General features: G+C 39.4%; 1 protein-coding gene across 2 annotated transcripts in view; it reads left to right on the forward strand.

Annotated features, from left to right (window-relative positions):
- The window catches only part of LOC126184666 (protein phosphatase 1H), a 182,454-nt gene that overhangs the window by 146,804 nt on the left and 22,916 nt on the right, over nucleotides 1-12,734 (forward strand). Inside the window, exon 7 of one of the 2 annotated variants that reach the window (XM_049927147.1) lies at nucleotides 2,012-2,169. In XM_049927147.1, coding sequence (XP_049783104.1) covers nucleotides 2,012-2,169 — 158 coding nt within the window. The remainder of the gene's footprint in view (nucleotides 1-2,011; nucleotides 2,170-12,734) is intronic. The other variant, XM_049927148.1, reaches the window with a different exon arrangement.

A 12,734-nucleotide genomic window follows, 5' to 3' on the forward strand; every position in this document is an offset into this window, starting at 1 on the left:
ATATTTTCAACAAACGCAGTCAGATAGATATGTGAGCTGTTTTTCATTATTTTTGATAAGTCTGATGTATTATTAATTCTATAGTATCAATAATAGAAAGAATATCTGAAGTTTTAATTGCATCAGTTCATGTTTTGTCTCCAATTACGTATTCTGTGTAAATTAAATTTTTTTGTAGTTTTTTATTTTAGCCTGTATGTAGAGAAAGTAAATTTCATATTGAACTTGACCACCAACATGCAACCTCATATTACAACACTTACTTGCACCGAGCTTTAAGGAGACTAAAAATAGTTTACCATGATGGAGATGGTTGCAATTCTGCCCAAGCATAAAGATTTTTTTTCATTCAGTACCTATGACACTAACCTGTCAATTTGCTTTGTGTCAAATAGATATTTCCAATTAAAGTTTGTAGCTTTCATTGTCATATAAGTGTCATGGGTTGACACTGAGCTATCACTGCCACAAACCATGTAATATGTGGAAACAGAGATTGACCTTAAGTCGATAGCGAAAATTGCAGTAGAGAATCATCATTATGACCAAAAGTAACACAAGCTCAAATCAGTATCAATGAATGAAAGTGAGAATTGCCGTACACAACAACACAGAGAGTTTCAAAATCAAAGCCCAGGTCAAGATAATAGCTATATTTTAATGTCAGCAAAACTAAGTCTTCAATAAGGGAATATGAATTGCTGATCAGCCCACCGTACCAGGTATTTACTTCCAATAGATGGCTGAAACCCATCCTCAAGTGACATGTTCATTTTGGCTCCTTTACTTGATACAGAACTAGCAGCCACACAAAAAATATCACCTTCACTTGCTGAATATCACCATATTATAAGAGTGGTGGGATATTAGAGTTGTTATTTCTCAGTGGCAAATAATAAATTATCATCAAGCTTCCCCAGCGGATGTGCTGTAAATAGTCTTCACGGGTTTGCCGTCGGATCATGTTGTGCAAATTCCACAATATTTCCTTAGAGCAACTGTCCAACATCTTCAGGTGGTTCAACCTTGCTCGTGGCTAGGTACGACTGACAGTATCTGCACACTGACGCCCCATTTTTAGAACACGTGCACGAAGAATGCACAGCTGGGGAAATCTCGCATGCGCAGTGATTTGCCATATTCAAACTCCCGTGCCGAAAATCGCAGAGCGGCTCTCCCGCACGTGCACTGTACGCTGCGTTTGTCAAGTGCGGCCAGACGTTACTCACGAACGGCCATACTAGGCCAGTATTATGATGGGCCTGTTAGCGAAGAATCTTGATTTTTGCATCATGATTTAATAGCAGCCATTGCAGGGTTCCAGGCTGTGCTCAGTTGAAATCCTGCATCCTTGTTGATGAGATTATCGGCTGTACGGATATGTATTGCTTCCTTAATGACGCAGTCCCAGAAAGATGATGCCAGGGATAAAACATCTTTCTGGGACTGTGTCATTAAGGAAGCAATACATATCCATACAGCCGATAATCTCGTCAACAAGGATACGGGATTTCAACTGAGCGCAGCCTGGAACCTTGCATTGGCTGGAGGTTATTGTTATTGTCAACAGCAAGTACCACAAGTGAAAGGAACAAATCTGTGTCGAAACAAGACACACACTGTATACTGTCAACATTTTGCACTGTTTAGCAGATATTTACAGTACTATTCTGATATAAAGATAAATATGGGTAAGAAATCAGTCAAATTGCAATGCAGTTGTAATGTACCACCAGAGACCACAAGTATCTTAAACCAAAACATTCAGAAAATATCTCTAAACAATCTCTGAAATTTTCTTGATGGACTTTTGGGTTCGCTCTGTATGATTGGTACTTGGTGTGTTCATGTGCTACTGTAATTTTTCAACACTTTCAGCAGCAGTGATGACACATTGATACAATGACGCTTTTATCTCTGGACCACATGACTATGTAAGTTTGGGAAAACAAAAATGAAAATTTTATGGAATTGCATTAAATTTGAAATGCACTGTTTGATTTCATTGCAGATCGAAGTATTTGATATTGAAGAAGAGGATATCACAGAGTGGGATGTTCTTATCATGGGAACAGACGGGTTATGGGACGTAACCTCTAACGAAAATGCTATTGAAATTGTGCAGAAAAACTTAGCACACTTTAGAGAAGACCAGCGTGCAAAGTACGGGTAAATAATGAATACAAAATTTATTTAGTACATCCTTTTCTTTTGTTGTTATAGTTGTCCATGTCTATACTTCACATTTTATATTTTTAATGTGTGTTATTATCATGCTTTTTGAACAGCGGTATTAAAATAAGGCTTTATGTCAAAAGTATTTCATGCTTATAGTAAAAAAGGGGGCACTCGGTAGAAAGTAAAACAAAAACTGAAACCATTTACATTATATGTTTAAGAAAATTATTGGAAGTTGTGAGAAAACTGAATGACAGAGGGAGATGTTCTCAGCAGAATATTTTTATATACGTTCAGTAAATATTAGAGAATAGAACAAGAGAGTTAATAAACGGCGTTTTAAACCCCAGTTCTGATTAAGGTCTTCAGTGTTTCCTGTCCCAGATCTAATTAAGGTTTACAGTGTTCCCCAGATGAACAACAGATCTGTTTGAATAATAATTCCTTGATTCCTTTCTCCCTTAATAAGAACCTTTTGATTTTTAAAAACTGCAATCTACCGCTATAAATTACTGTCAACCCAACAGGAAGAGAGGAAAGGTTCTTTCAAGTGCTGCAGAAACATGACATACACAAGAGACAGGCTGGCAAGTGGAGAAAGGAAATAACACAGTCTGACCATCCAAATCATTTCATAACTACAACTATAAGTCACAATTGATTCTCTACATATTATTTGAATATTCACAAATCCTTCTGTGGTGGCTGGTGTAAAAGTTGAATCACGGAATTATATTACATTCAATATTGGTCAGCAGTCCAGGTTTTCTGAACCTTTCACTCCTCATGCCTCTTCTTTGACCTCACTTGGTGTCCAAGAAGTTTGGGAATTGTAGCACACCACCATCATATGTCTGCACAAAGTTGATAATGTGCTGGCTGATCACACAAAGGAATTTGACTGTCTGATATCAGATGGGCTTTGAGACCAGAAAAGCAACGGGAATAAAGTTTATTAAAATAATGTTCACCAGGTACTCACAGTAACAGAAAGTAAAAAATGTATGATGGGCAGACACTCTAAATCAAAGATGTTTGCTGTTTTGTCAGAAATTGACATTTTGAGATCATGGTTGTGCACAAAGTACATGTTGATTCTTGCAGATATTTTAATGATTTTTTTACGTTGTTTTCAATTGTTATTAGGTACAGTGACAGTACACATGAAATAGCCTAATTTTAAAACATTTTCCTGTTCATCAATCACAAATTTCAGTGAAATTTGATGTGGACATTCACCCGTCTCCACAATGAACATTGATAAAGTTTAACGCTCGTTTACCAGTACTGGCTGAGATATAGTCATTTGTGTGACGCCATGCGCAACTTTGCACAGAGTGAGTGTGAATTTCTGTCAACTTTCAGCTGTTATATTGTGGGCAGTATTTTGTTCAAAGAAATGAAATTTGCCCATCATGTACAACTTTATGCATTCTCTTAAGAATAATAATGGAAAGAATTTTGTGAGCCATATTCAACCAGAAATTTTTAGACAAAATCACTCGAAAAAATCATTACCTGAAAAAATTTCAAGGTTTGCCTTCTTATATCTCGGGAACTAAAGGTGTGACAAATTTTAAACATGGTACGTAGTAACCTAACAACATAAGGATATCAAATATAAAATTTCATTTATGTACTGCTTTCCAATAATGAATAGATGAAGTGCAAAATTTGAGATTTTGCAAAAAGATAATGCAGTATTTTTAACATTATTTTTTTTGGGGGGGGGGGGGGGGGGAGGAAAGTCAAATTCTTATATTTCATAGAATAAATGCATGCTTTACATGAAACTGAATGTGCAGTTGATCAGTAGTATAACTCTTTGATGCATGTAAGATTAAACTTTCCTCAAAATCTGCAACTGTTCAGCACAAAATAACAAAAAAGACCACTAATGTTTATATGAAAGTTTAATTTCAGATATTAATTTCACATAATTACAAAAGTATAGGTGGTATTCTCACAATACCTCTATGTCATAAATGCCTTAAAATCCTACACTTACACACAAACATATGCCATACCATATTATAATCTGAAGTGCAATGTCACTGCTTCCAAACAAATGTAAAAATAGTTTATTGCCTGTGATAATCCAAAAAACAGTTTTTCTTGTCTCGGGACACAATGCAACACCACATGTTTTGCAAGACCACCATGAACACTGCTGATTTGATGATGAACTGCAGTTGGCACATCCCTTCCATGTTCCTCTGACTGGTAGGTACTTATTCTCTGTAAACCTCACTCCCTGCGGAATCTTGGGCTTAAATTTGTTGATTGTTGCCTTCATCTTTTGCGTCTGGTTTGGTGTGTCCAGTGGCAGGAATCCATCGACCACAGCTAATCTCAAGTCTTTCAAGCTCATCAAGTTTTCATCACTTCCTTCAGAAAATATTATATATGAGTTGAGAACTGCGACATCCACAAAGTGCCATAAGATATGTAAATACCATATCTTACTCTTCCCGTTAATCCCATAGCATGATTTCACCATATTACTTTTGTCTACATACCCTATATGAGCATTACAGTCTTTGACAAGCAGTGGGCAGTTCACTGACAGCTCTGTTCCATTCTTCTGTCATCTGGTTGTAGTACACTTTTTATCCGGTGCATGAAAATTGCTTAAGAAATGTATCCCTTTCCTACCCTTCCACTTGAGACAGAGAATTCCTGTTGGGTTACTCCGCCAATCTGAATCTCCTCTTTGTAGTTCCTTGTCATCTTTTAGATCCTTTGGCAGTTGTAGGTGAAGTCATTGTTGAAGTACACTTCATAACCTTTCATTTCTAAGTCTTTGCAGAGAGTTTTTACAACCCATCCTCCTAAGTCTTTCTCAGTGGCCTCTCCTAATTTACCAGTGTAAATTTCGAACTGACACACATACCCTCTTTGGTTTGCACGCAACCAGACTTTATAACCTCTCTTGATCGGCTTAGGTGGCATGTATTCCTTCGTCATTGGACTGTTGTTGGTTGGGCTTGTAGTAATCCCTGAATCTCTTTGACAAGACATCAAGAACGGGTCTCACTTCATACAGTTTGTCATAGTTAGGAGAGCCTTTTCGAGGTTGTGCAGTTAAACCCTTAAAATGAATGTGGGATAGGAGCCATGAAAATCTGTTGACAAACATGTAACTGCTTATGTATGAGTCTCGGAGTTTCATGTTAGACAACCAGTAATCTCTGAAACTAGGTAACCTTTTCAGTCCCATAAGAATATTAATTGCCAAAAATGATATTATATCAGTACAGTCTGTTGGAACTTGATTTATGCCACCACTCTTCTGTGTTGCATACAGTTTGGTTTTGTACACAATTCTTTCTACTAGGATATCAGGAAACAGGAAAGAAAAAATTTCAGCAGGATATTCTATGTCATCAGAGACTGATGGCCCAGTCGGTTCTGTGAAAAGGAATTTCTGTTTTGTGTTGTTTACTTGTGCCCATATTTTATCACAATCTATCCTGTATATTAGTGGCAAGTCATCTTAAGTCGGACTCAGAATCATCTCCCATGTCTAAAGGCACATCAACAGTAGTGTTACACACTGAGTTATTGTGATTTACAGTAACTGGAATGCATGCAACTGGGTCACCTAGGCCTATATCACCAACAGAGATGGATGTATCACCAATAATTGCTTCAGGGTTCTCATCAAAAATCAAAGGTGATGAAACTGCTTCATTCATTTTTGCAGTTTCTTCATCATCAGATGATAACAGATCATCATCTGATCCCCCACTGGGTATATTTGCGAAGAGTTCCTCCACAAAGGCTTCATCAATTTCACAAAATTTCCAAGACATTCTATTTAGCTTCGCCATTTTTAACAATGACCTTCAAAATAATTAGTTATGTAATACACACTTACATATATTAACTAAGTTGTACCTATTGTTTGTATGATGCTTTGTAAATGATCAAAAGCATGATACATCGTAAATCTTATTTTCGGAAAATACTGTTGATAGTTGTAATAGGTTATACTGGTATTGTAACGATATCACCCATGATTCCGAACAGAGAAACAAAAGGCACTCATAAATTCTAAATATCAGTGTTGGATATTATTATTGTGTATATTAACAATAAATTATGCAAACCACTTACATTTAGTAGTATTGACAACAGATATATAGATATTTATTCCACGTGACATCAACAGCCGCAGGCACAGGCACTCACTAGTAATGCACACTTCGGGACAACTGCTAAGCGAACAGTAGCCATGAAATTTACGACGTAGTTCCAAGATACACCACTAGATGGCACCTGCTGGCAGCTACTGAACATGGTAACTAGGCAATACCACTATGTTGAAAAGGCACAGAAGGTTATAAAATGGTGATATTGTAAGAATACCATTGCGGAGCAAAGGGATAAGGCTGTGGAATACCAAATTCATTCATTATTATTTTCCAATGATCTACAAATTTGTAGAAAAGATACCGATTTTTGTGGAAGGTGAAAATAGGGTATATTCAACACTGCTTTTATAATACCACTTTCAGTTAAAGCTAAAAACCAGCCTTATACGAACAAAACTTATTGCATTACCCTCCCTCCAGAACAGTGGATTTAATTTCCAACCTGGGCTAACAATGCTACATAAATTGAGGTAAAGTAACCGGAAAAATCACACTGCGAATAAAGTTTTAAATTTGGCTTCTTATATATCCTTGATTAAAGGTATCATAAATGTGAAACTTAGCACACAACAACTTAAACGATATAGTAACATAAGATAGCCCGATGTAAAATATCATTCACATACTGCTTTCTAAATTTCCACATAATAAGTTAAAACTTCATGTTTTTCATAAAGATTATAAAAATAGATCACATTCAATCTGCTTTTAGAAAATCTGTTCTCCATAACTGACTTCAGACTAACCACAATTGGAATAACCATGTTTTCAAGCATTCAGAAAATCACGTTTGATTTTCCAGTGTGCGCTAACAATACCTGAAAATGACAGACAAATTTGAGGGAATGTACCATGGCAAGATGCTACATTGCAGCAATCTGCTGTTCATGTTTCATTGGATGTGGTTTTTATTTTTAAATTGACATGTAATATCTCGGTATATTCCCTTGGTCCATGGTGACATTGTCACTACTGGTTCAGGAATATGAACTGGTAATCCCATTGCCATTGGGGTAATGCCCAATAGTTGTGCAATATCAGCCACAAGTGAGTTTCTTCATCCATGTTCCCAAACCTGTAATTTCATTTCTTAATTCAGGCTCCAAAGCCTTGTGGTAATACCTGTCTGCTTAAAAAGCCATTTGCTAAGTATCTTACTTGCATTGCAGTTTACATTTTTTGAAATTTTTAGCCACTTTCTGCATTTGATTTCCTGGAAACTGTGACTGTTGGTCAAATGTTGATACTGAACAAAGAGAGAGTATCGAAATGAGAGGTTGTTCCGGTACACAACAAGCATCATGTGTTTGGTGCCAATAATATGAGTGAGAAGGGCCTAGAGGATGCATAAATTTTATCAGTGCATCATTTTGTTCCTTTGATAAATCAGTAACGTTGCAATATTGAGAAATTTAAAATGGAAATTGATATTACTTTTTGCTTGCTCCCTATGTGAGATAGTCCTACAGATTTGAAAACTGGAGATGAGGTACTTAGCCAATGGCATTGTAAGCGGACAGGAACCACCACAAGACTTTGTAGCCTGAATTAAGAAACCAATTTACAGGCTTGGGAACCTGGATGAATAAACCCACCTGTGACAAGTGTTGTCCAGATATCGGGCATGGCCGCTATGACAATGTGGTTGCTGGTACATGTTCTAACACGGGCACTGACAATGTGTCACCATGGGCCAAGAGAATGTGGTGAGATGTTACTCATCAGTTTAAAAATAAAAACCACATGCAATGAAACATGGACAATGGGTTGATTAAATTTATCATCTTGCCATGGTACATTCCCTCAAATTTGTTTATAATTTTCAGGTATTGTTAGTGCACAATGGAAAATCAAATGAGATTTTCTGAATGCTTGAAAACATGGTCATTCCAGCTGTGATTAGTTTGAAGACAGTTATGGAAAACAGATTTTCTAAAAGTAGATTTAATGTGATATATTTTTGTAATTTTTATGAAAAAATGATTATGTGAAAATTTAGAAAGCAGTATGTGAATGGTATTTTATATTGAAAAACTTTATGTTAATAATTTGTTGTGTAGAAAATTTCATGTACATCATACCTTTAATAAACAATATACACTCCTGGAAATGCAAAAAAGAACACATTGACACCGGTGTGTCAGACCCACCATACTTGCTCCGGACACTGCGAGAGGGCTGTACAAGCAAGGATCACACGCACGGCACAGCGGACACACCAGGAACCGCGGTGTTGGCCGTCGAATGGCGCTAGCTGCGCAGCATTTGTGCACCGCCGCCGTCAGTGTCAGCCAGTTTGCCGTGGCATACAGAGCTCCATCGCAGTCTTTAACACTGGTAGCATGCCGCGACAGCGTGGACGTGAACCGTATGTGCAGTTGACGGGCTTTGAGCGAGGGCGTATAGTGGGCATGCGGGAGGCCGGGTGGACGTACCGCTGAATTGCTCAACACGTGGGGCGTGAGGTCTCCACAGTACATCGATGTTGTCGCCAGTGGTCGGCGGAAGGTGCACGTGCCCGTCGACCTGGGACCGGACCGCAGCGATGCACAGATGCACGCCAAGATCGTAGGATACTACGCAGTGCCGTAGGGGACCGCACCGCCACTTCCCAGCAAATTATGGACACTGTTTCTCCTGGGGTATCGGCGAGAACCATTCGCAACCGTCTCCATGAAGCTGGGCTATGGTCCCGCACACCGTTAGGCCGTCTTCCGCTCACGCCCCAACATCGTGCAGCCCGCCTCCAGTGGTGTCGCGACAGGTGTGAATGGAGGGACGAATGGAGACGTGTCGTCTTCAGCGATGAGAGTCGCTTCTGCCTTGGTGCCAATGATGGTCGTATGCGTGTTTGGCGCCGTGCAGGTGAGCGCCACAATCAGGACTGCATACGACCGAGGCACACAGGGCCAACACCCGGCATCATGGTGTGGGGAGCGATCTCCTACACTGGCCGTACACCACTGGTGATCGTCGAGGGGACACTGAATAGTGTACGGTACATCCAAACCGTCATCGAACCCATCGTTCTACCATTCCTAGACCGGCAAGGGAACTTGCTGTTCCAACAGGACAATGCACGTCCGCATGTATCCCGTGCCACCCAACGTGCTCTAGAAGGTGTAAGTCAACTACCCTGGCCAGCAAGATCTCCGGATCTGTCCCCCATTGAGCATGTTTGGGACTGGATGAAGCGTCGTCTCACGCAGTCTGCACGTCCAGCACGAACGCTGGTCCAACTGAGGCGCCAGGTGGAAATGGCATGGCAAGCCGTTCCACGGGACTACATCCAGCATCTCTACGATTGTCTCCATGGGAGAATAGCAGCCTGCATTGCTGCGAAAGGTGGATATACACTTTACTAGTGCCGACATTGTGCATGCTCTGTTGCCTGTGTCTATGTGCCTGTGGTTCTGTCAGTGTGATCATGTGATGTATCTGACCCCAGGAATGTGTCAATAAAGTTTCCCCTTCCTGGGACAATGAATTCACGGTGTTCTTATTTCAATTTCCAGGAGTGTATAAGAAGCCAAAGTTAAAAACACAGTATGATTTTTGTGGCTACTTTGCCTCAATTTATGTACCATTGTTAGCCCGTGTCGGAAAGCAAACCCACTGTTTTTTGTGGGGGGGGGGGGGGGGGGAGATACATTGTTTTGAATAGGGTTGGTTTTGAAGCTTTAATTGAAAAGGGTATTTGTGAAATCAGTGTTGAATATATCTATTTTTACCTTTTCACAAAATTCATCTTTTCAACAAATTTGTAGGTCATTAGGAAAATAGGAGGTAAATGAAATTTTGTATTCCATGGCCTTGTGTTACTAACCTACTGCACATTAAGTTTCACATTCAGTATGCATTTACTGTATGAGATATAAGAATCCAAATTTTACTTTTTTTTCATGTCGCGATATTCACACCCAACTTCAGTTCAAATTATCTAGCATTGCTAGCCCATGTTGGGTAATCAAATACACTTTTTTATCAGTTGAAACCATGGTGTTTGTAATGAGCCCAGTTTGGAAAGTTTTGAAGGACAAAGTTTTCTGCAGAATCAGGTTGAAAATATTGCATTTTTTATCTTTTTACAAAATCTCCAATTTTGCACTTCATTTATGTGTTATTGGAAAGCAGTACGTAAATGAAACTTCATTTTTGTTCATTGTTGTTAGGTTACTACATGCCAATGTTGTTAGGTTACTACATGCCAAGTTTCACCTTTGTCATCCCTGTAGTCCCCTAGATATAAGAAACCAAACTTAAAAATTTTTTCGGGTGATTTTGTCTAAAATTTTCTTGTTGAATATGGCTCGTAAAATTCTTTTCATTATTATTGTTATGGGAATGCATAAATATGTAGAAGATGGCCAAATTTCATTCTTTTCGACAAAAATTGCCCAAAATGTAACAGTTCAAAGTCAGCAGAAATGAATGCTCGCTCTGCATAAAGTTGCACATAGAGTCAAACAAATGTCTATATCTTGGCCAGTATTACTTTGACAAACTTAACAACTGTTTGTTGGGAAAATGTGTGAATGTTCACATAAAATTTTGTTGAAATTTGGGATAATGGGCCTATTTGAGTTGACATGGAATGGCCAAACCTTATCTCACATTGTGTTTTGACTGTAAGGCACCAGCTCTGCAAGGATTTTTCACCACAAGAGGGAAAAAAAGTGAATACTAATGTAAACAACAATAAATGTGTAGCGATTCAAAACTGGTAATGATGCTGTTATGTGAATAAATAGGATTATTAAAAGTGGCTTGTTGGTGTTTCTTCTCTGCAAGAATCAACCCGTATCGTAGTTGCCGTACTATAGAGTAAATTTTGTGACGTAGACTCCTTAATCGGGGAGAAATCTGGGATGATTGAAGACGTGAAAGACATCAGCATACTTGAACACCTTAATGCTTATAACCACTGTGAAGCTGTCTCCTAGTTTTGTGATTATATTTTGTCCTTACAACACATCCTCCACTCCCGTAATCGTGATGGCCTCAACCTCCAGTAATCCACTGTCCCTGCACTCTCCACCCAACAATTTCCCTTTCCTCCATTCAGCCACTCCCTCCCAATTCATGTCCCAAGGTCACTTTCAAAATGCACCGCTCCAGTGACTCTGACAACCCTCCATCACATGCTTAGTCCGTATACCTACCATTCCTCCCTCCAGCATTCCTAGTCAGCAAACTGACTGCCTCCCTCTGAGCTGTTAGCCACCCATCCCCAATCCCTCTCTCTGCCTCCAGCCTTCCTCTTCCTCTACCCACCACAACCTATTATAGCTCGTAAAAGGATTACTCTGAAAGCTAGCAAGTTTTCTTTCTTTTGGTGTGTGCCTATCGATAACACAACATTTATTCTGTTTGGTGAGTGGTCTCTGCAAAGTTGCATTAGTAGGACTAAAAAATATGTGTTCATTAATGTTAAAACTACTCATGTATGCTCTGAGGTGACAACAATCATGGGATAGTGATATGCACATACACAGATGGCAATAGCATCGCGTAAATAAGGTATAAAAGGGCACTGCATTGGCAGAGCTATCATTTGTACTCAAGTGATTCACATGAAAAGGTTTCTGACATGATCGTGATTGCACAACAGGAATTAACAGACTTTGAACACAGTATGGTAGTTGGAGCATGGGGCATTCCATTTCGGAAATCGTTGGGGAATTTAGTATTCCGAGATCCAAGAGTGCACCAAGAATACCAAATTTCAGGCATTACCTTTCACCATAGAGAACACAGTGGCCAACGGCCTTTGCTTGATGACCAAGGGCGGCAACGTTTGTGTAGACATATCAATGCTAACAGACAAGCAACTCTGCATGAAATAACCACAGAAGTCAACGTAGGACATACGACGAACGGATTCATTAGGAGAGTGTGGTGATATTTGGCATTAATGGACTGTGATAACAGACGAGCAATGCGAGTGCCTTTTCTAACAGCACTCCATCACCTGTAGCGCTTCTCCTGGGCTTGTGACCAAATTAGTTGGACCATAGATGACTGGAAAACCGTGCCCTGGTCATATGAGTCCTGATTTCAGTTGGTAAGAACTGATAGCAGGGTTTGAGTGTGATGCAGACCCCTTGAAGCCATGGACCAAAGTTGTCAAAAAAGTGCTGTGCGAGCTGCTGGTGGCTCCATAATAGTGTGGGCTGTTTTTACATGGAATGCACTTGGTCCTCTTGGCCAACTGAACTAATCATTGACTGGAGATGATTATGTTTGGCTACTTGGAGATCATTTGCAGCCATTCATCGACTTCATGCTCCCAAACAACAGTGAAATTTTTATGTGTGACAGAGTGCCATGTCACCAGGCCACGTACATTCTGGACATTTCGAGCAAATGGTTTGGCCACCCAGATTGCCCAACATGAAT

Source organism: Schistocerca cancellata, chromosome 4, assembly GCF_023864275.1.
Source record: "Schistocerca cancellata isolate TAMUIC-IGC-003103 chromosome 4, iqSchCanc2.1, whole genome shotgun sequence".
In the NCBI taxonomy this organism is placed as follows: domain Eukaryota; kingdom Metazoa; phylum Arthropoda; class Insecta; order Orthoptera; family Acrididae; genus Schistocerca; species Schistocerca cancellata.